The 24,834-nt window shown below is 39.7% G+C and overlaps 2 protein-coding genes across 3 annotated transcripts in view; one reads left to right on the forward strand and one right to left on the reverse strand.

Annotated features, from left to right (window-relative positions):
• Positions 1-22,010, reverse strand: part of LOC103384853 (histone-lysine N-methyltransferase SUV39H1) — a 22,594-nt gene extending 584 nt beyond the window's left edge. The window contains exons 1-6 of one of the 2 annotated variants that reach the window (XR_003050837.1): positions 21,687-22,010; positions 20,243-20,388; positions 19,370-20,029; positions 18,932-19,078; positions 18,158-18,287; positions 17,120-17,967 (exon numbers count right to left, since the gene is read on the reverse strand). Coding sequence is in view for 1 of the 2 variants with exons in the window: in XM_008318537.2 (XP_008316759.1) it covers positions 17,834-17,967; positions 18,158-18,287; positions 18,932-19,078; positions 19,370-20,029; positions 20,243-20,388; positions 21,687-21,705 (1,236 nt within the window). In the remaining variant the exon portion in view is untranslated. Of the gene's footprint in view, positions 1-12,674; positions 17,968-18,157; positions 18,288-18,931; positions 19,079-19,369; positions 20,030-20,242; positions 20,389-21,686 lie in introns of those variants that run through there. The other variant, XM_008318537.2, reaches the window with a different exon arrangement.
• On the forward strand, positions 6,725-12,554 carry gpr173 (G protein-coupled receptor 173). Its single transcript, XM_017036099.2, has 2 exons — positions 6,725-8,829; positions 10,234-12,554. The coding sequence occupies exon 2, from the start codon at positions 10,433-10,435 to the stop codon at positions 11,615-11,617; it is 1,185 nt and encodes a 394-aa protein (XP_016891588.1). The 5' UTR covers positions 6,725-8,829; positions 10,234-10,432; the 3' UTR covers positions 11,618-12,554.
• Positions 22,011-24,834: the final 2,824 nt, after the last annotated feature.

Raw genomic sequence — 24,834 nt, forward strand, 5'->3', positions numbered from 1 at the left:
GAGTTGGAAGTGAAGACTTACTCAGCTGACTTAGCCCACACTATCTCACTATTTCTTTCACTACTCTTTACATAATACAGCTGACAGGCATTCCACGATGAGAAATTACGACGGGCCCTTATTAATCACTACAACGATTATCTCTGTTTGACTGTTACAAAAAGTGATGACACTGGATAAAAGTACAACTTATTTCCTGTCACTCTCTCTGGACTGTATGGAATTAAGTTAACCACAGCTTTATAATTACCTGAATGTTACAAGGTTAAAATACCTTTATATATATATATATCAGAATGTTCACCAAACTGATTTAACATCAAACATACAGGAAAATACGCAAAAAAAAAAAAAAAACAGAAAGAAAAAAAAGATTACGAACCATTGGGGGTTCAAGTGAAGTTGAACTTAAACATAAGTGAAATTATTATGAATATCTGAAAAATGGAAGACTGATTAGTCAAGAGAATGTCAAACAACAAGATGACTCCTCTCTGCAGGTTGGCCCCAGAGAGGAGGATCTGACACAGCACTAAGTGGACAGTTTGCTGAAAGGAGCTCAAATGGACAGGTGTTTGAGACATGTCCATCTGGGAGGAGAACACAAGAGAGACAATAGCTACCAGTCAGCAATGGCTAACAGTTAGCCCAGACACTTGGGCAACATGGGCTAAAACAACAAAAACTAAGCAAAAGTTCGACTGGACCTATTTAATCACAACATTGTTAAGTTATGGATGTTTAAAGGGATGAAACTCAGTTTCAAGACTTTGTAGTTCAGTCTGTCAGTCCAGCTGCTTGTCTGTAGTTAATGGTTACTTTCATTCAGAAAAGAAAATCTTTGTTTTGCTGTTCAGCCATAAATTTAATCAAACCCTTATTCATAATTATTCCATGTCTGTAGTGTGTGTTGATAGAAACTGACACAGATTTTAGTCTTATTATAAGATCGAAATGTTTGTTACCAACACAGAGTAAAATGTAACAGAGCAGTTAGAACCGGTAATCTCTTCTTTATATCTCTAGACATTTGACATTAAGGCTCTGAAACTAGAACCAAAAAAAAAAAAAAAAAAAAAAAACAAAAAAAAAACAACACACACACTGAGCAGTAAAAAGCAGATAATGATTTTGGGGCAGTTCTCTGCTTTTGGATTCATGCTAACAACAGTTAGATATGGGACTTTCCAACGCAGCGTACAGTGTGGGGCCCTGGTGTGCATCCAGGACAGGCTGGCAGCGGATGTGACGATAAACATTGTACCTGAGAATTTGCCCTTTACTGTGTATGTAGAATGGAAAAGAAATGACATCGCATCATATTTGACTGTATTTTTGAACAACAGTTAAATAAATTATTGTGTCAAATTTGGGGGAGAACTCGTAATTTTCCACCATAGACCATAGATAGTCAGAATGAATCTCAATCTGTAAATGCATCGTTTGGGGTTCTGTATGATCTCAAATCCCAAATATACCTCTTCTTCCTTTGGTGTCATATTGTTTGTGGAGAAGAGCTATGGCAGCTTGCTTGCCAACAGCGAAACAGTACACGTTCACCTTTGTTGACTCTAGCAGCTGTGACCTCAGACATTGTAAGTTGTATTTGATCAAACCATAAATCCTTGAATTTCAACTTTTACTGCCAAAGTGTAAGACTATCCTAACCTTGGATAAATCCTTACAGATTTGGTTGTAAGGATTTATCCAAGGTTAGGATAGACCTACACTGTAGGACCAAACAAAAATAAAACCAACATCCAACTGACTTTGTCCATTTAAGAAATGTTCATAATAAAAATGTCTTCAAAATGTATGCATTAAAAATAATAAATCCCAGATTAAAGTAAAAAAAAACATGTTTTATTATTAATTGGTGTAAACTTGAATAAACTAATACGAACACGCGGTTTAAACTACTGGTGCACACATAATAAAACTACATTTTGCAGGTTTTGCAAGAAAACATCTAGACCACAGCAGCAAATGGTTTCCAGCAAAGTACCATGAACCAGGTGAACCCCAAAAACAATGTAACATGATAATAACAATAGTGGTTTTTGACGCATTTGGTGGAACACGTGCATGAACACGGTGCCTCAGTGATATTCTGCTTGAGGACGACCTTTGATAACACGCACAATAACCTCAGAAGGAGCTGTTTTTACCTGTGCTAATGTCAAACTGCATGTTACTGGGCTTCCCCTCCATGCTAATGCTTCCTCTGTATCATTAGTGAGGTTGTTGACGACTGAGAAGAGTTAACACTCAACAATCACACTCACGCCAGGAAATAATATTTCTGAGAAAAAAAATCCTCACACTATCAGTCATTAAAGAGTGTCGAAGCAAATACCTTAGAGAAACTTTAAAAACAAGATTTTTTTAAAATTTTAAAACAGGTTATATGTGACAAAATATATGATTGAAAGAACATTCCATTTGTTCTAATTTGTTACAGCTGAAGAATGGAAATCCTCTCTCTGACGGCAAATTTCCGGAATCCAGTAAAACTACTTAGTGTCAATTAACGTGGTATGTTGCAGTGTTTGGGGAGTCTAGTTGTATGAGCTACTAATATAAAGTATACGGTTACTGCACCGTACCTATAGACTGTATATAGAAAATGGAAGCAACCATCTTGTTGCAAAGTTGACGCTGAAGGAGAAGAACAGAATTTGGCTGTTTTATTGTTTATCAATATCAGCTTCGTATCAGTCGGATAAATTTAGTCGGTTTCTTATTTTTGTTATTATAATTTATTATGTTCCATTTAGAAGAAAACAGAAGTTAAAGCATAACTGTGATCTACGTATCTGTGACTTATACACCAACATCCTTACCCTCTCTCCAACAGAACAAAATACAGATAAATAACATGGATCAAATTATTATTCATTATTTATTTATTATTTATTTGGTTAGGTAGAGTCATGTTAATCACTACTAGTTATATAATTAATCCGGTGTATATAATATAGAAGTCATACAGATGACAAGATAGGAACAAAGGCACAGTGACGTTTCCTGTGAACTGAGCTGAAGATGAAATGTTGATCAGAAAACCTGGGTCTTTGAATTGTAAGGAAAATCAGGAAAGACTTCCAATCCCTTCCAAAATCCATGTTACGTTAACAAGGTAATGAAAAAATATTGTTAAAGAAAGGTATAAAAATAAATATATTTTACAAAATAAAACATAATAATAATAGTAATGATAGGAATAATAATAATAATAATAATAATAATGAATTGCTTTAGATATGTAAAAATGACCAATATTATCCCACATACCGAAGACACGTGTGTAAAAATGACTTAAGTCAATCCTACAAAGTAATTTTTGGAATCAATTGATTTCCACTTAAATCCAGTTTTAAACGTTATAGACAGACGGCAAATTGAAGATCGTTGTGGATGCGTCAAGTGTCCTACATATTAACTAGGTGGGCGGTAGGTGGTTTTCAGAATAGCTCATTTCATTCAATGATTTGCATTCTCTCAGTTCCTCATCTCAAAATTTTTATTGCGTAAAACTAAAATCCCTGACGTGTTCAAATTTGATGTCAAATGCAAATAATGGTTTTGTACCGCAAATGCAATCATCAGCAGAAATAGTTAAAGAAAAACAAAAAAACAAATGGTCTCATTTCACTTTTAGGGCTGAGGAATCTGAGTAAAAAGTGTAACGATTTCGATGTCTGACTTCTGAAATAGATTGAAATGGTTCTGGTTCCACCATACGATCCCTTTCATTCCCTGATGTCTTGGCTTCATGAGGAACCAAACTTCTACATATGTAACTGGGAATTCCAAAATGGTTCCTCTGCAGATACATGATTCCTTCACATCTGAAAATGTATTAAACAGATGCAGATGAAGTCGTCGGCAGATTTCCCTGTTTGTCTCTGCCTTCACTGCAGCTCCATCAGTGAGGAAGTCATTTCTTCCAATAGTTTCATTAGACTGAGTTGGAAGTGTTGATTTTGTTGCAAGGGGAAGAAGGAGGTTTTTTTTAATCTCATCATTCATTCTAGCCATTTATTATTGACGATTAAAAAGCAGTAAAAGTAATTAAAGAAGACAGAGAGATAGAGAGAGTGAGGAGAGCCTTCAAACCAGAGTTATTTCACCGCCATGCCTTTTTGAAAATCTCCCTCTAAAGGTATTTCTGGTGTTTAGCCGTCATGGTGGAGAGTCTGGAGCTAGACTAGACAAGAAAAGAAAAGCAGAGAAACATGTTTGAAAGACTAAAAAAAAAAACTCTTTAGTTTTGGTTTCGACTCTTAAATCTGTGGTTTCCTTCGGTAACGCTTATCTCTTCATCGGTAGAATGATGAGAAGAGGCAGATACAAGTAGTACAGGACTAATGTCAGAGATGTTTTCATGAGCTGACGATTCAATGATTGAATCACTAGGAAAGTCCTTCATGGTGATGAAAGGATGTCTCAGGGCGTCACCAGGGTTGACTCTTTTCTCTGGATCTACTTGCAGCATCTCCTTAAGAAGGCCTATGAAGGCTTGTGTGTCCTTCAATCCAGCAGTACCTGGACGACTCTTGACGATGTCATCCATACGGGTGATCAACCACGTGTCGGTCACTAACTGGTGAACCTCTGGCTGCTCATTTGAACTGGACGATGTATCTGAGGTTTCGGAGCTCCCAGATCTCCACGAGTTCCATGAGCCATCTGATCTCCGAGACCTCCCTGATCTCAATGAATTAGAAGAGCTCTGTGATCTCCATGAGTTCCAAGAGCTCCCTGACCTCAGGGAACAACTGCACTCAGTTTTCAGCCTCCACTGAGAATCTTTGTAAAAATATTTTGTGGTGTAAATTCCGTAATTTAGCAAATGATCGTCAGGCAGACCATGCAGCTGTACAATATCAGCAATGTTTTCCAACTCACAATTCCCTGAATATAAGCTAGCACAGATGTAAACAGAGGCAATTAGAGAGCCCAGAGCCCACATGTCGACAGCCTCACTGAGGGGGAGGCCCAGTAAGATCTCAGGGGCCCTGTGTTCAAGGTCCTGGAAGATATCACCTGGGCACAGTTTGGAGACATCTAGAGACATACCAAAGTCAATCAGCTTCACCTTAAAGGGATGACGCTGGTGGTTGATTAACATTATGTTGTCTAACTCAACGTCTGCATGAACCATCCTTATGCTTTTCAGAGTGTCCAGAGCCACCAGCATTTGTTGTGTGATCTCCCGGATCTCGGACAGATACAGCGGTCTGCTGGAGTGTTTGAGAAAGTCCCTGAGAGTCACGTCCAGTTTTTCAAACTCCAGAAAAAAATGTCCTTGGAGCTCAAGGTGCCGGATAAAACGGACGAGGTTGTGCTTGTCTGCGTCGAGCTTCTTCAGCTGCCTCAGAACCTCCACTTCTTCTTGTCCATTCTTAGCGTCTTTGATTTTTATAGCCTTTACCGCCACTGACTCGTCTGTGTCCGATCTCCTGCACAAGTACACAGAACCAAAACCACCATGACCCAAGAGACTCTTTACCGAATATCCGCAGGACTCCATAAGAGGAATCAGATAATTGTCAAGTGGAGCATCCATTGTTAACAGTTTAATCTCACTGATGATTTCCTTTTCGGTGATATCTACACTGCAGCTGTATTGCTGCCTTCATGTTTTTGTTTTGTTTTTTCTATGATTTGAGCCTTGTTTGACAGCTGTAATAGCAAACGATGACTTCTGTATTCTGTATCTACATCTGCTGGATTAAAGACTTAGATTGACACCAGACACCTTTGATGTAGTGGTTGCATAACTGTGACATCACACGCTGAGTTGAGTGTGTAGTTGTAGACGAATCTGTACAAGACTGAAGTCAGTTGTAAAGTTGCTGCAACTATGGTCAATTCGAGTCCTTGTGTCTGCTGATGCTACACTAACTGAAGCATTACCACTGTCGCTATTACCACAATGAACAACAACAGCAAGGCACTACTGTGAGTTGCAGGTTGCACATTACAGGCAGCGCTAATCCAAACGGCACAATCCTATATGCATGTAACGGCGTATGGTGTAACTTTGCCCTCTAGTGGACAAAATGACAGTGATTGCAGAAATTGCTATTGAGTGTCGATGTGTCTTTGGTTTGTCGCCGCAAGCAACAGCAACAAAACGGATCAGAAGGCAACAATTGTCTGACATGTACAATCTAAAGACTTGGCCCGACCCATCCATGACAGGGATACAGGACACTTTATTCCTTCAGGACTCATGAAAAATGTTGTTGAATTCACAAAAGTCCTCTCTCCTGAGGGATTATTTAGAATAGTTGTTGTTTTTTTGGCTGCGAGATTTCATGTTTTCCTTTTTTTTATTTTTTATAAACATTCATTATTAGGGATGTCTGATATTATCCGATTCCAATATTAACCCATATCGATAAATGCTGACACCAGCATTCTGCATACAGTCACCTTATTATTAAAATAAATTAATGAAATGAGCTGCAATGCTGCCATCTAGTGGCTTTCGCCGTTTATCCCCAAAATTATTTTTAGGTGACGTAATTTGGCCGGGCATTGTGTTATTGGGTTATTGGGTTCAGTACTGAAGGAAAAACCGATAACGATTCTTACAGATATTACATAATTATGCTAATATCGGACATCCCTACCTATTACAGCTTCTCCCAAACATCCTTGATGCTTGTATCACTTCTGTACTAACTTAAATATAACAACACTACACTGTATCACTTCTGTACTAACTTAAATATGTAATTATCCAATTCAATATTACTAATAATTTACAGTAGTTTTAGTTCTACCCTAACACTAACCCCTTTTTTCAGGCGCCTATGGAGAAGTAGCCTTGTTATAAATCTTACAACACAACTCACACCTGACTGGTGCACTGATCCAAGCCACAGTGTGAAGTCTTGATGCCTCCACTGCTGGCACCTGTTCCAGTGACCTCCACTGACTCCAGCCCTGTGGGCTGCACATCCACATCTGTCAACTCTACATGAGTGCTTTTAAAATACATGAAGCCCTGCTGCAGCATCGTTTAGAACTGATTAAAGAGAGTGCTAACAGTGGCCACACCCCTTTGGTACATACACCCACAGATCAGAAAGAAATGCTTAGGAAGTCCAAAGCCTCTACTAAACTTTGAAACACGCATTTAATCAAGTAAAACAGGAAACTAGTCTCTGTCTAAGACAAGCCAGTGATATCAGGTAGGTATTCTGTGCACACAGTGCCTCCTTCTGGCAGAAAGAGACATTTGCGCTATTGCCAAAAACGTGTCATTTATTAAACTGTCCTTATGACAAGAAGCAAGAGCTTGAATTAATCAATAATAGAACTAAGACACCTGAGAGTAGTGTGAGTACACAGGCGTCATTTTATGCAGTAATATTGTGTTTTTAATATATGGAGGAATGAACTGGTGTGAATAGACTTATTCTATGATGATGCTGTATATAATTATATTATTAGACAGTAATATATTACATAAACATTTGAATGTTAACATAGAAACGTGTTTTGATAAAGTTTCAAAAAACTAAAAAAAAGCCTTAATGAACTTTAGAGTTTTAACCTGAAAATAGAAATAAATTGATCCCCAACTACCCTTTAACAGGGACAACGGTCAAGATATTAGGATATATTCAGAAAACTGGGTTTTAGGTTAGGGTGTGAGAATGATACACCGACATATCGCAATATTTTGTTTCACACACTGTATCGAGTATATCGTATGACCAGAAATCCATCCATTCGGTTCATAATCCTATTACAAAAATTCAAATACTGTAGAGTCCTGACATACAGAGCTGGATCTGTAATCAGTACAGGGTTGGAAAAAATATGGGAAATGTCAGAGACGAATGTTTTGAACGAGTGTTTTGTTTTGTGGGGGCTGTTAGGGAGGCTCTGCCCTACTTCCAGCAAAAACCCTCGCACCGCCCCTGCTGTTGGTGAAGCATCAGAAGGGATTTAATCGCAGCTGAAGTTGTCTGTTCAAACTGTCGGGTGCTGCGTTCATTCTCGAAAGCTTCCCAAACTCGGCCTCTCTGCAGCGGACACAGAGGACGTTTTTCTCCGCGGTGTGACACGCTGCTCTCCTCTGCCTGGATGCTGATGAGCTGCGGCTAACGGCAGGATGGGGCTCGGCATCGCCAGTGGAGTCGTCCCGAAGCCTGGATCTGTCCGTCTGCTGGGGCCTTTCTCTGGCCTCTGAACAAAAGCATCTTTTTTTCATCCGGAGCTGACTGGAGCTTTTGTGTGTTGCTGCTGCTGTTGTTGTTATTCCTGGAGAATTTTATTAACATGACGGTTTCCTGCGGCTCGACTGGAACGATCCAGAAGGAAGCACAGCAGCAGCAGCAGCAGCAGCGGAGGCGGTGGATCGAGATGCTCCAGCACTGGGCGTCTGCCGGTGTCCATCAGCAGCTCCAGAGAGACAGGAGTCCAGCACAGCTACAAGAGGACACGCACTGAAACCTGCCCGGAGACACGAGTCGACGCCTTACTGAAGCCCTCAAATACACAGACACAGCCGAGCCCATACAGAGCACCAGTGTTAACAGAGATGAACCCACTGTTCGGGGCTCAAACCTCTGTCCAGCCCCTGACATGACATGACGTGACATGACATGATATGTTCCAGCAGGAAAGGGAGACGGATTTACGGTCGGTTTCTGGCTTATGGAGCCCGTAACATGCGCAGAAAAGTGAACAGTGACACTGCTGGTGCTGATGCTGATGCTGCAGGTGCACCTCTGTAAAACTGCAACAGGCCTGTCTCTGTCTGTCTGTGTGTCTCACTGTGGAGGACAAGCAGTTCAACAGCAGGTGAGCAGCTCAGTCGTCCGTTTCTCTCCACCGTCCATTATAAAAAAAGTATAAATGTGGACTGACAACCTGTAGACAGGTCTTTAAGAGGGACATCCGTTAGGTTTTTTTTACATGAGATACAAACAGCATCATTTAGACTACATGCAGAAATAGATGAGTTGGTGGAAACATTAAAAAAAAGTCATCCATTCTGCGGGTGTTGTGTATAATGATGTTCAGACTTTCAGACAGTTTTCTCATCAGACCATTGACCATTGAATGAGCTCAGGCCTGAGCTCCTGTCAGACACTGAGTGTCTACAGCTCATCCACTGAGCTCTGCTTCCTCCTCCCACCACCGACATCAAGCCGGAGGTATTGGGCTGCTGTTGCTACCCAGTTCCTGACAGTGACTCTGCCCTGCTGCCAACCAACTTCCAGCTACGCAAAGCCCCTCCTTCAAGACACACTCAGCCTCCCAGCTGCCTGTAGCTCACACAGCGAGCTGTGGCTGCTGCAACTTAAAAAATAGCATGAAAAATACTGCTGCAATTAGTTTATTGGATTAAAAAAATAGGTTGAATTTATTAGAAATGCATGTTTTACACATTGGGTGAAAACATGATGTTTACTGCAACATTTGGAAATGTATGGAACGCAAGACCCTGCCTGAAAAATAGTCTGAATGCCTGATTGGCTGCTTAACAACTGGTCAGGCGGTAACTAGGTTTTTTTTCTCTCCTGTAACCTGGATTAAAGGATTGCACGAAGCCCTCTGGATGTCAAATGATTTCCTTCTGTTCTTTATTGTAGTGAAGCTCAATCAGATCAAAATGTCAAACGCAAAATGGACGTATCGATCAATAAAATTAATTCCTAGAAGTGAAAAGCTCCAGTCTAGCCTAGCATAAACGTCTAAGTACAAGGATTAAAGAGCTTCTTGTCTTTTACAATTACTATTTTCATAAGGTTTATGGTGAAGAAGACAAATTTCAGGTCTTCTTTAATCAAACGCAAATCTCTATTTAGGACAAACCTTTCAATACCTTTCTTAAAAAACAAAACTAATTATAAAACATGACAAGGTGCAGCACATATGATTGGATTGGAGTGTGATTGAAAGCTGCACCATGTTTTTAAAACCTGGTGGATGGTAACATCAGTTAGTATCTAGTGTTAAAATCACTCTGGCAGCTGGTCTGTGCACAAATACGTAGCTGCAAGATCCATTTCAAACCGTACGACCACCGTCATTTCTATTCAGTCTCATTTCCTTTATAAAGAATCAGACAGAAGACAACAGCCTACTGGAAGCTTTTTCACATGTATAACGTAACACAGCTTTGTTTTCACTGTAAGAACAGCCTGTTACGTCCTGTCCTGTTTGAATTTCTAATTTTTTGTCTTTTATGATGATTTCTAGAATCCTGGAGGGGACCGGGGGTGAAACAAAGGGACCCTCATCAACATGGTGCGATGTGGTTTGAAGTGTTCTTGTTTCTTGTGAACTGCAAAAGGGAAGCAACCACGAGGACCACGAAACAACCAGCTCACGGAGGAGGAGGAGGAGGAGGAGGAGGAAGAGGGACGGTGGTCAGTTTGGTGCTTGAAAGGAAAGTGATATGGGTGGGGAACCGTTCAGGATGGCGAACGGTAACGAGAGCGTTGAAGGATCTTCCGGCTCATTGGCAGCAGTGGTGGCCACTGTAGGAGGTATGGCAGCAGAGAGTCCTTCCTCTGCTGTCTCTACCTACATCAAACTGGTGCTGCTCGGGCTAATTATCTGCATTAGCCTAGTTGGCAACCTGGTAGTATCCGTGCTGGTACTGCGGGACCGGAGCTTGCACAAGGCACCTTACTACTTTCTGCTGGACCTGTGCCTAGCCGACACCATTCGCTCAGCCATCTGCTTCCCATTTGTGCTGGTGTCAATAAAGAACGGCTCGGCCTGGACGTACAGTGTGCTGAGCTGCAAGGTGGTGGCCTTCATGGCCGTGCTCTTCTGTTTCCACGCTGCCTTCATGCTGTTCTGCATCAGCGTAACTCGATACATGGCTATCGCACACCACCGCTTCTACTCAAAGCGCATGACGTTCTGGACGTGTGTGGCGGTGGTGTGCATGGTGTGGACTCTGTCTGTGGCCATGGCTTTCCCACCAGTGTTTGACGTGGGCACTTACAAATTCATCCGTGAAGAGGACCAGTGCATATTTGAGCACCGCTACTTTAAGGCTAACGATACACTGGGCTTCATGTTGATGCTGGCTGTGCTTATTTTGGCTACACACGTTGTCTACATGAAGTTAATCCTCTTTGAATACAAGCACCGCAAAATGAAGCCCATCCAGATGGTACCGGCCATCAGTCAGAACTGGACCTTCCACGGCCCGGGAGCCACCGGCCAAGCAGCTGCCAATTGGATTGCGGGTTTCGGCAGGGGCCCGATGCCGCCCACTTTGCTGGGCATCCGGCAGAACTTACACAACCAGAACCGGCGCCTGCTGGGCATGGAGGAGTTTAAAGCCGAGAAGCAGCTTGGCAGGATGTTTTATGTGATCACCCTGCTGTTCCTGGTGCTCTGGTCACCGTATATAGTAGCCTGTTATTGGAGGGTGTTTGTCAAGGCTTGCACAATACCGCACCGGTACCTGTCGACCACTGTGTGGATGAGTTTCGCTCAAGCCGGCGTCAACCCGATTGTCTGTTTCTTCTTCAACAAAGACTTGAAGAAAGGGCTCCTTTCCCATCTACCAGCCTGCTGCAGGACTAAACCTCATCTGCCACGAGAGCCTTACTGCATCATGTAAACATGGATATCGGAGAATCCAAGGGCCAACCAAAAGATGCAACGTAGGAACCTTTACACCAGTTACTGTGGTTTTGATTTGAGTATTGAGTGGTGAATGGTGAAAACCCAGGCGTGGTAAGCATGTAAACCCATTTGCCAAGTCCAGTTATTTTAACAGAAAACATAAATGGTCATATTAATACTTTTGGTTGTGATAAAAAAAAAATCTTTTGCAATAACATGCAAAAAATATGCCATTACTGTGGGAACCCAGCCATAAAACACACCATCAACAAGAGGAGCAAGATACAAAAAAAAAAAAAAAAAAAAAATCTAAAGTAGATAATTGTTGATCAAGTTGTTACTGTGACTCAACATTTCTATTTTTTCTTCTGTGTTAAATTCGTAGGATCAGTGATCAGTTTGAAAGAAAGATGAATCCGGTGGGTTTAAGTAATGAGGATTGGATCGAGAAAAACAGCCATTCAGCCTAATTCCAATATATATCAAACTTTTACTACTAAATTAGAAAATAATATCCACGAATTAGTGAGCTTTTATATTGTTTTGTTCGTTTTTACTTTTGAACCAAGTTTGGCCTGCTTGTTGTTTCTGCTGTTTCAGTGTTTACTGAAGTGAATGTCAGCATTATTTCAATAGAAGCTAAAAGCTACGGATCCTTAAATACAGGAATCAAAACGTTTGTTTTGTGAATATTATTTTAGATCTCAATTAGAAAGTTTTAATTGAGTAGGAGTTAATTAATATAATGGGGCCAGGTAATAAGACATGGTGATAAATAATTTCCATTTAAGTCAGACTTGAGGGATTACAATTTGAGTTTAAAGTCTGATTCACCCTGTAAACTGTAGTCATCTAAGTGTTTTATCAGTAAAATGTGGTAAAGGTTCAGGATGAGACCGTGAGACTTGTTCATGGTCCGGGTGTTGTGAGTGAAGCCAGGTGTCACTGTGAGATCTGAAATTCAACCAGCCTCCTGTTAGGATCCACACTTAAAAAAAACAAACAAATCAAAACTAAAACTGAAAAACTGGCATGTAATGATAATGTGTGCCATACTGATAATGTGATAATGATGATAAATATAAGCATGTGCCAGATTTACAAACACTTGAACGTGTGATTCTAAGTTGTTGAAGCGTTTCAACCACCGGTGTCTACATCAGGCTGATGTTTTGAAGAGAAAGCTTTTGGTTTTTACACATATTTCTACCTTCTCTGTGTTAGTGCCACATTTTATAAGCTGTGGTGTGTGAGGACACGTTTAAAGACTGAGAGCAGAACGGTGCTTGAGATATTTATAAACAGCTTTAGAACCTAAACCTGCGGAAACCTGAAAAACTGACGTCCTGTATGTGACATCAGTAATTGGCCCAGCCATGCAGCTGCAGACTACACTACTTTATTCAATGTGTGAAATACTGAGATACAAGACTGTCGGTGGCCAAAAAGTAAAGGCGGCATTGTGGGAAAATGACACTACAGGCAGAGCTGGCTAGCACTAGCACTGACCATGTCAAAGTTTTTACTTAATTTAATGCACAATTAGCTTCACACAGTCTTCACTCATTTAGAGTCACAAGCTGTGCTTTGTCTTCTCTTTACCTTTAAATGGGATCATAGTACTGATTGTTACAGGATCTTCAGTTGAAGACCACAAACTCCTCTTAAATGAACCTACAAATTCTATAAATCAAGTAAAAGCATAGCTTTCTCATCTCCAGGCTCAAAGTCATAACGATTTCCTTTTTGCAAAAGGTGGCGTCAGCTTCTGATGATTCACTTTTGACCCTTAAAACTGCGATCCTTCACAGCCAGATGTGTAGGGAGCACATGTGAAAACTGTCATCCAGTATAATTCACATTCCAAATGCGTCCTTAGCTGACACTGCCTGGAGTCTGGTCATTTTCACATCAGATGGAAGTCAGTCGATGGGGAGTGATGAAGTGACAATGATCAAGCAGCAGCAGACACACACACTCTGCCACTTTTACATGTTTGCACAATCAAATATCTGTGCTCCTTCCTTTCCTTTATTCGATTGGTAACTTCGAGAGGAGTTAAGATGGAGCAGACTTTTCTTTGTCTGCGAATGTTAAAAAACAGAGTGAGAGCTAAATCGTGCTCGTGTGATTTATGAGCGTCTCTGTTGTGGCAATTTCAATTCACCCGGCCTCAGCCTGCCAGGAAGAATCTCTAATCTCATCTCTGTTTTCAAAATTATGGCCTTACTCCATAAAATGTCAAACCAATGCAGAGAGGAGTGGGAAAACGTCTATTATGTATGCACCCAAGTCATCCACAAAGAGGAAACACAACACTGTGCTCACACTGGTGACATTTACAAGATTTGTTCTTCCCCTCGGATCCTGGAGGGACTGCGGTCATGGACAGTAGACGGGGAGGAAAACTGACAGCAGTCAAAGTGACTTTTCTGAACCGAGCCCAGGATTTTTGTGGGATTGTTTTCCTTTTACAGGAAATGACTTGCCTCTCCATTTTCAAAATAAAGCAGAGTGTTGATTCAAAGCTAATGCTGCAGAGGCCTGACAGTGCTTTTCTTTTCTTTGCCTCAGACAGATTATCTTTTGTATATTTACAGTTACCTCTGTACCTTTTAGTGTGTATTATAATGGCAGCCGACCAACCATTCAGCTGCATCAGAGGAGTAACTGAACATTCTATTTTAACTGTGAAAGCTGTGTGTGTGTGTGTGTGTGTGTACGTGCAAAATGTGTTGCTTTCGGCAGTTATGAATGTGTGTGTCAAATGACGGTCACATGAATGACAGGAAATGAATATGACAGTGTACAGGATCGAACGCTGCTATTATATGATTCTGCAAACCACAACTTCACCTTAGACATGCTGACCTAAAGAAGCTTGTTTGCTGTTGGCAGGCAAGACAAACAGTCACCTCACTGTCTGAAAGTGGCCTTTGTTGAGTTCAGTAGTTCAGTTACAGTTTTCTCAGTAGTGTTGTTCACAGACTATTATTGTCTCAGTGAGTATACAATAAAAAGCCAGTATCCAATGTATACATTTGTGCTGACGAGGCAATGGAAATGCAGATAAAGTTAGCATCCAGCAAGGGTGTTTTTTTAATAGCTAACCAATTTGCCATGATTTACTCTGAAAGTTTGTTTTTCATTTTGGTGCCAGTGTCATGCCCGTAAGCATTTCTCAGTTGTCAAGGCCATGAATGTAATCATCTTTGTAGTTTTATTTTACCATTTCCAGTGGTTTGCAGAAAAATATAAGAAGCAACGTTTTTCCTGGAAGAACTGAACGGAAATACTGAAGACATGTTTTGCCTTTTAACTTAGTCATTCCTGAAAATTCTTCCTGTTTATTTCCTACGAAAACAAAGAGCTGAATGTGTTTTCAAACCAATGATATTTGATATGAAGTCATTTTGTCAGATAGCTGTGATTATTTTTTTCATTTTTTTCATTTTTTTAGGATCTTTAGGATCACTGAAGGTTAACCAAGCTTGTTAAGGAGAATCCAAACAATCCAAATATGACGTGGAGTTATTCTTAATGTTTCACTGGGTAAAACCTTTACATCCAAACCTTTGACAATTATACTAAAATCATACCTAAAACAGATGCATATGACTGAATGAACGTCTGAATCAGTGTGTAGTTTTGCTGTGTCAAGGTTTAAGAGTCAAACATGTCAAAGGAGCCAGAAATCAGCCGTAACCAATGGAGGTGATGGAGACAAATTAGAGACAGAGTGTGTCTTTGCTTCTACGCATGTATTAGGCCATTTAACATTTTTGTTGTTTGTTTTGTAATAAAAATAAACCTTTTCTGAAGTGACAAGAACAATGGACATCATCTACTGCATTTATTTATATTCAGGTCTCTGAAATGTATTATTCTAGATCACTGGTGTCAAATGGACCACATCAGCCTTAGAAGGGTTTTTTGAATGTTAAATGTTGTACATTCATTTGTCCTATGGTTGTTTAGCCTCCACTGAAATGGACAAAAAGCCACACTCTTTAAAAGGCAAACTACAACAAACTACATACAATAAATAACTGTGAACTGTTCAAAAAATATGGCTAACAGTCCTGCAGAGGGCGCACACAACTTATGCAAGGCAGGTATGTTGCAGTAATTCTCTGATTTCATAAATACACAAAGACTACAATGCTGCACGTGATATATTTAATATTTCCCAGAGTACCAGAAGTTCTCCACTCATTGAGGAAGAAATGTAGTTAATATGGCTATTTAAAATGATATCTGGTTTCTCCATCCTCTCACAAACTGTTCCTGAAGAGTACATCAGGCTAATAGTCAACACAAACACAACCAAGACCATCTGGTTGTTATGGCTTACTCACGATTTAGTCTCATCAGCCACCTGTCTCTTCAATGAGGCTCATCATGTCCTGATCCTTCATGTAAACCCTAACAAATCCCTGCTACAAACCATCTGAGGCAGTCACCCTGTGATCAATCATCAACCAGTACAGTTTTTAATATTTCCATAAAGATTTATTTACATCACTTGTGTTTTTCCTCTCTAGTACAACAATAAAAGACAAGTCCTGTCACCTAAAAATGTGTAAATTTACACTATAAAACAGCAAGGCTTTCAAAAAGATAATTTTAACACTTACAAAAGTAAATTCACAGATTAGACACAGCACTGAACAAGTGTAACGCCGGTAAAATGATGTGAAGCAATGAGGAGCAAAATCATTACTCTAAGCTGGAGAGCAGAGTTGTCACTCTCAATTTGGTTCAGGCGCCAGAACCAGTACAATCATAACATAATCATCAGAACATAATTACCTAAAAGTAACAAAATATCCATCTTCCCCCCTTTGTTTCCATGCAAAAAAAAAGTACTTTAGAATACTTCATATTAAGTGAAATATAATTTTACAAAACATTTCCTGAACATGAAGTGTTTGTATATTATTTTCAAAATGATCAAAAAAGGCCGGTTGTGGCCCACGTGCCGTATGTTTGCACCCTTGCTGTAGAGCTTGAGCTTCCACCGAATGCATCTTTGGTTATGTACAAACACAATGTGCATAAGTTCACAGTCTGTACAGTCTTCACATCTCAACTCAATTCAACACGTAAAGGCAGCTGGGAAATTACTGTAACTGTGTTACAACCCTCAGCAACACAAACAATTCTCATTTCAGAAAGAATTGGTGTCACAGCAATCTCTACCCACTGAAGTAATAATTCATGTATTATATTCATTTTTAATAGATGACACCTTATTGAGAAAAAAACGAACATGTATTTGATGACTAAATTAAGTTCAACTGTGGAAAGTAAATGTAGTTGGATTTGTATTTCCCAATAAATAAAAGAGCAAAAAGTGGTGACAATATAGAGGAGAGTAAAACTGAGTCAACAAACTTCAAAATGCTCTTACTGTTATTATTCCACTGAGGACAGACATCACTAGACGGTGGCTGCTTCAAACTTTTGATAGTTTATAGAGGTAACAAAATCTTACCGGTTACTGCACTCGTCATTTCAGCACCGATTTGACGTACTGACAACACAAGATGTGCATGATCCACTAGTCTGAGCGGATGACAAAAGATGCTGACAGCAGCCACAGCAGACTAAGAGACTAAGGGAACTGTACAGTCCACAGTGGAAACACACAACACAGTTCCATGTCTTTTAAGTTTAAGTTCTTCTTAGTCATTAAAGGTGATAAGCTGATCCAACACATGGCAGCAGGACGTTGCTGCTCTTGCCAGCTTATGTGGACCGTATTGTGATTTGTGTAAAAACGGGGCAAGATGTAAGGAAAGAAAAATCTATTGCAACCTAAAGGAGGTTTGACATGGATGAACTCCATATATAAGAACCAGGTGTTGTGTTAAAAATAATTAAAAGCATGATGCCAACCAATAAAAATGCTTTTACCCATAAACCTTATCACGATGATATTTATCTCTGGTGCTCAGTTAAACAGCTGATTATTTACTATATTTGTAGCAGCTCATCTGTTGTTTTATCCACGTGGATAGAAAAATAATAATGTTATTTTATATTTTCCCTTAAACTGTGTTATTTAAGAGAGATGCAGACCAAAGTGGATAAAAGTTGATAAAGGACTTTATCTGTCATTAAAAAAGTAATGTAAAAGAAAATATAAAAATGTATTTAAATATAGCAGAGACATTTTCAAATCGCCACACATTTACCCAGAGTGATGTTAGAAGAGATACTTTCGACAGGAGTCTGACCCACACCGACATTCCACACGGATCCTCTTCTTTGGTGAGCACGGGAGCCCAGCTTGACTGAAACTGGTATCCATTTTGGTGCTTTCTGTGTCAAATGGATCAACTGAAAGAACAAGAGGAGCACTATAATATCCTGTGACGTAAAGTAACAATCATAAGCCATCCCTCTTCATACAAACCACATGATTGTTCGCGATGATATCATTATTATGAAATAAACTACTTTATTAACATTGACACTACAGTGCCACAGTTTAACTCCAACTCAAATGAGCTGTTTCAAACATACGTACTTTTCATTTTGTAGTCAAAGGTGAGCTCCTCTCCTGCTCGAATGGCCCGTGTTGAGAACAAAGCAATTCTAGGGAGTCTTTCGTCAATGTTATTAACAAACACATTAAAGACCTGCAGATTTGGGTTGCACTGAAAAAGAAGAAACATTTTCAGTCAGAAGAAGTTGTGTTTCCTCCCTTTAAGTTAAATAGGGCTGAAAAATGGTCTTTTAATTTTAATGTCAAAGACAAAGGCAAGACTTAGTTTGAGATGTATTCTATATGACACCAACAATTTAATAATATAGTTTAAAGTAAGCCTTAGCACTGATTACACTACATTACAGCACAGGGAACAGACAGTTACACCTGACCTATTTTGTAGAGACCTGTTTAACCAACATTGTCTGTGTTCATTTGTTTATTGAAACTTGGAAATGGTGTCAAGTTTAAGTGAAAGCGAATGTGCTTTCTATTGAAATGTACCAAACTATACAAAAGGTTTAATTTTATTTATCATTAATGCTACATATTTAATCCTTCCACATAAATTATTCCTTTCTATCAGTTTCATTGAGATTTGCTCTATTTATTTTTGACTCTTTCTTTAAAAAGATGTACAGTTTCAACATCCTTGGCCTAAGGCGTTTCGTGGTTATGTTGCCATATCCCATAAATTTATTAGGAAAGTCTTGGTGTAATTACATTTCTACACAGCCTTCTGCACTGAATATTCGTACCAGCCATTCTACCTCACTGAAAAGGTTTGTTCTGTAGAGTTCTGAAGACACTCACGCTGTGGTTGACAAAGTGGGAGACGTTGCCATGGTAGGCAGCGTCCACTGTGTATACATCCTCAATGTAGTCCAGGTCAAACAGGTAGGTAGATCCTTGTTTATCATATATTTGACCTCTGCGCTCAGCTTCTTCTGATGTGATAATCTGCAAGACAAACATAAAACAAACCGCACAATTATTCTTTCTCACGATACAAATAGAAGAATTTCAAAGACATACACAGTGTCCTTTGTGTATAATGAATACTACAATAACGTATTATACATTTTAGCAGTACATACACAAGCATCACCGATTAAGGCTAAAAGACAGCACTGGTTTCTATATGCAGCAGAACCCAATAAAGGTAGGTGGGGACTGGTAGAAAAAACAATCATAGCATTAAGATAATTAATGAAGCATGATTGGACCATATCACTGATGAACAAGTCTTACCTCTCCTATGTACTCCATGACAAACATGTTTTTCCTGATGTGCTGCAGTGTTTTGACGCCCCAACCTCGGCCGTTCTCCGTCTTAAAGATGCACAAATCAAACTGTATGCCTTTCTGCACCACTCTGTTGAGGCAATCGGGGCCACAACTGCATCGGGAATTGCACTCATATATGGGTTGCCCCGCCTTCAATCGAACTTGTCCCTTATCAGTGTACGCCATGCGATGTGAGGAGGCCCCAGGACAACAGCCATTCAATGGCTCCTCTACACAATTCTTACACTCACATCCCACTGCCACCTCATTTATCATTATGCCAGGACCTACTCTGTAGTTGTCAATGTAGGTGAAGTTCTTAGGAGGGCATTCAAAGTCCACTTTGTTTTCAACAAAGATTCGGCCTGGATGAGTGTGAGTCTGGTTTACAAGATCCTGCCATTGCTGCAAACTTCGACGATGTTTGGCTTTCTTAGTCAGAGTCAGAGAAAGTTCCTTGTCCAGTTTTTTAGGAATGCTACGTTTCTTGAGGGCACGCAGTTCATGATTGAGGTCCTGGTGGAACTGCTTTATCAGTTTGGAGCATTTGAGATTCCCCTTGGGCTCCCAGGTGTTTTGACACTCTGGAAACCCTTTCCACTTCACAAAATAAAACTCCTCGCCCTAAAAAAAAAATCAGGTCAATTATAAATGAGACTGATTTGGATCAATATTAATGTATCACTGTGTTACTGGCAGTATATACAGAAACAAATGGATAAATATATATTAGGAGAAAATAGAGAAAAAAACTGTATTGTTATTTAGTTCACACACAAGTAGAGCAGTGTGCTTTTCTGAAAATACTGCTGTCTCACACTGATACTGTTACCGTACCTTCTGTTTCTTATAGTCACAGAGAAACTCAACCTCATACTCGTTCACATTTGACTTGGTCACCCCGAGGTCTTTACATTGGAGCCTCTCAGCACGGCACAGAGACTCTAGCCCTTCCAAGGACACCTTACAAGTTACCTTGCAATCTGACACACACAAAAACAAAACAAAACATTTTTTTAGTGTAGTGTCAGAATTAACTCTTACAAAGCAATGTTTTTTTTAAACACACAGGACTGAAACCAGCTCTTCAGTCAAATACAAAAACATACTTTTCCAAGTTCAACAACAAGCATATTTCCAAAACCTTTAATGCCCACCCCTAAAGGTTTATTTTCGTCTAGATTGAAGGTATTTTCCAAAACAGTTTAAGAATTTTAGAAATGTTTAAAAAAAAGTGCTTTACTGTTTTTCACATCACTTGAGGCAGAATTATAAGTTTCATGTGCTCAGGAAACAGAATCAGCCGAAGAAACGGAATCAGCCAGAAACCTAAAACTGAACAATTCTGAGGAGCAGATAGATGGGGCATTCGTGTGAACTAAGATAAATAACATGTAAAAGTCATGCATAAAGGCTAAAAAGCGTTTCTCATTTTCCCTATTGGGGAAACGTGGGTATTGCAGGAAAAGGCAGAAGTATAATAATATAAATACATTATATCATTTGGAAAGGTTTGGCGGGCTGTATATAAAAAGCTGAACGGGCTGCATCCAGCCCCCGGGCCCCAGTCTGCCCATGTTTGCTTTAGACAACGGGTCATAATATGTTACATATGTACAATATTTAAAACATTTGAAAATTAAAGGGCATCTGTGGTCTACAAAAAGAACATATAGTTACACACATGAAGACACTGAGTTTGACTGAATATTTCCTTTTTGATCTATTAAACATCAAACATGTATAGGTTCGCATGCTGTGTGAATGCATAGAAGAACTGTAGGCTTTCAAATGTCTCATGTTAAGACGTTTGTATCTAGCAGGAAGAAAATACATTGTGCTTTTTTTCTGCATTGCTTGCCATACAATAAGTCCTAACGTAGGTAAAAGTTGCTCAGGATGCAATTTATGCTGTCAATGCTTGACAATAAAAAATACGCTGTAGTATCAATATGGCAGTTTCAGGCAACTATTTAGGCAACTAATGTGACAAAGCCTTGCGCGGTGAACTCGTAAAAAGTTTTGCCAATTGAACCATAGCATTGTTCTTTTAACTAATAAGTAAAAATAAAAATGACATACATTTTATCGGAAACGTAATCAGGAAGGTTTCTGTTAAACTGCACATTTCGAGTAGTAAACACGGCTGCGTGGACACCACGATCACCACTTTCACTTTTACAAAACCCCGAGGATTTAAAAAGTAAACACAGCGACTACCATTACGTGTAAGCTTGTGAGAAAATAATAAGAAGACGCATATACAAATGTCCATACATACCGTTTAAATTTTCCGCCATGTTTTCTGCAGAGCCGCCAAAATAACAGTGCGTTTAGTGGGAGGAACGTTCCTGCCGCAGGATACCCAATGGTAGCTGCTGATTGGCTAAGCAACACGTTTTAGAATTCTCATTGGTTTAAAAGTAGTCATGTGGTCAGGAAAGATGGTCGAAAGACAATGGAGGACGCACCGACGTAACATTTAAAATCACATCCTATTCACAAACATTTACGAAGTATTTTAAAGTTATATCACCTTCTAAATTAAAACCCTTCTTTACCAGACAAACATATAAATGTGAAGTGAAATGAGGCCTGATTGTTTTTAATGAAACACCACATGTTAACCTATTATTAAGTTAGTGTTTTTTAAATTTCGTAAATCCGAAGACCCATTAATATTAGAAGCAAATAATATCAAACAAGAATTTAACCAAGCAAATACTATTTATTTTATTTATTTATTGGTACTTTCTTCAGACATTAACTTTAATAAAACAATAAATGAAATCAAAGTATTTAATTTTATTTGCAATCATCATCTATTGCAAAACACTGTCATAGAAAATGTATTTGGCTGCAGTCAGTGTGGCTCAGAATTTCTGATGTTCCATCAGTTGAAAGGTAGTCTGCATCCTAAACCTGTGCCAATTTCAAACAATATCTTTACATAGATTTTAAATTAGCATCAATTGACTCATATGAGTCAGTCCTTGAAATTATCTTAAATTCAATTTACAGTTTCTCAGTGAAGATTATGAAAGGGATGTAGTTATATTGCACTGCCCCTTATAATTGTATACTATTATATAAAACTAATATTAATTACATTTATCTAATATAAAACGTTCTTTTCAGGTCATCTCTGCCTTTGACTTTTAAAAGTATTTGTTAAGCTCTGATCAAATCAGTTATCTGTTTTTACAGACTTTGATCTAAATTGGAATTATGAAGCATATCATTATGGTTACATCATTACTACATCAAAGGCCTTTATAACTAAATAAATAAGGAAAGAAAGGGTTAGCTTCCACACTGTAGTGACAAGGCCATAAAGTGCAAGGTGTTATGAAAATGTAAGGAGTCATGATGTAGCCCCTCCTTGGTGCTAACACCAGCTGAACACCACCAAGTTGTACAAATTAAAAAAAAAATGGGGACAGTACTGCAACATTGTGAAGGAAATAACAGGCAAATGAGGCAAATGAAACAATAGGTGGAAAGAAGAAGAAAAGGAGCATGGTATTTTAAACTTGGGTGATTTAAGGGAAATATCTGTTTAATTAAAATGTCTGCTAAACAGATGCATACACAAGGAAAGGCCAAGATGCCCTCGTTTTACACCCAGAAACCTGTTCCAAAAGAGAACAAGACAAGAAGGTTAACGCCATCTGTTTATAGTCAGGAGATGTCACTGTCTACAGAGGAGCGTTTTGCAAACACCAAGGAGGTGCATCCTCCCAGAATCCTGGAGCTGATGGATATGAGCATGACTACGCATCAAAAAATGTCTATGGTGGATATGGACCAAGCTCTATTTCAGCCCTACCCATCTGAGCTGATCTTCCAAAATGTTATTCCCACACATATCTACAAGCTACAGCTGCGACTGTTCAATGTGGACAAGGTTCCACGACGGGTTAAGGTGGAACTGCAGGAATCTGAGTATTTCAGTGTAGTTGGTCCTGAGAATTCATTGAGCAAAGTTGCACCATGCAGATCTGTGACTTTCACTGTATTCTTCAAGCCACAAGAAAAGAAGGACTACCATTTCAGTGTGGTTTTTGTGACAGAGAGGGAAAGATTTGAGGTCCCAGTCCATGCTATTGGGCCACGAGCCATTTTGAATTTCCAGGATGAGATCCAGTTCCCCATGTGTCTAGTGAAAGCCACCATGGAAAGAACACAACAAATGATTAATGTTGGTAACAGCCCAGCCAAATTTGAGCTAACCACACAGGAGCCATTTTCAGTGGTGCCCTCCTGTGGCACTCTTGAAATAGGGGAGAGCATGCAGGTGGTTATCAGTTTCAGTCCCATTACCAAAGGAGAATACAACCAAGATTTGCTGCTACACTACCACACAGGTGAAAATGTTTTCGCCTCCCTGCGTGGGACTTGTGAGGAATTGGACATCAATCTTGGAACTGACTCCATCACTCTAAACAAAACTTACATCTCTCTAGCCAGTATACACAAAATCTCTCTCACAAACACCAGTGACAGCATTCTTCACTACTGCTGGTCAGTGTGGGCCAGCCAGCTGGAGGAAAACCTTAGTTTGATGAGGGGCAGCTCAGTTCTGCAGGAAATGGAGGAGGAGGTGAGGGAGCAGTTGCTCTTTCAGTACAAGTCTGACCCCACATTGATCCATCGCCTTCCTGTCCTTTACAGAGCTCTACAGTATGGCAAAGGGAAAACAGAACTAGACCACCTTGTCTTGTCACACAGCTGTATAACTCTTGAGCCAGCAACAGGTAAAATCTGGCCCAAAATGTCTCAAACGTTTACGATTTTTTTCAAACCAAAGAAGGCCAAGTTTTACCAGGGCACCATCTACTGTGATATCACAGGCCATCAATCTCGGTTACCTCTCAAATTCAAAGGTGAGGGAATGGGACCTAAACTGCAGCTTAGCTATAATATGATGAATATGAAAAATGTATTTGTTGGTGAAAGGAACTGTTATGAAGTAGATGTGTCCAACAAAGGGTTGATAGATGCCCCTTTCAAGTTATCTTGTCCCAACACCACCTTTGGACGTTGTTTTTCCTTTAATCCTGATGAAGCGGTCATTCCCTTTGGGGGCCACCAGATTGTGAGAATCGTCTTTCACAGTCGCACCATAGGACCTTTTTCCGAGGACCTAATTCTAACAGTTAAGGGACAACCAAAGCCACTAATCCTGACCTTCAGGGGTTGTGCTGTTTGTCCTACCTTCCACTTCAACCTCGCAGAGCTAAACTTTGGAGATGTAGCCTTTGGTTTCCCAAAAACATTGACCTGTACTCTCTTCAATACTTCTTTTGTACCCATGTATTTTTCTTTACGTGTCTTGGGGGATGGATTAGGATCTCCCAGTGTCACCAGTGCCAAACAAGTGTCTGATATGTCAAAGTACAACTGGAAAAGCTGTACTACAAGTGAGA

This window comes from Cynoglossus semilaevis, chromosome 10 (genome assembly GCF_000523025.1).
Source record: "Cynoglossus semilaevis isolate Cse_v1.0 chromosome 10, Cse_v1.0, whole genome shotgun sequence".
Lineage (NCBI taxonomy): Eukaryota > Metazoa > Chordata > Actinopteri > Pleuronectiformes > Cynoglossidae > Cynoglossus > Cynoglossus semilaevis.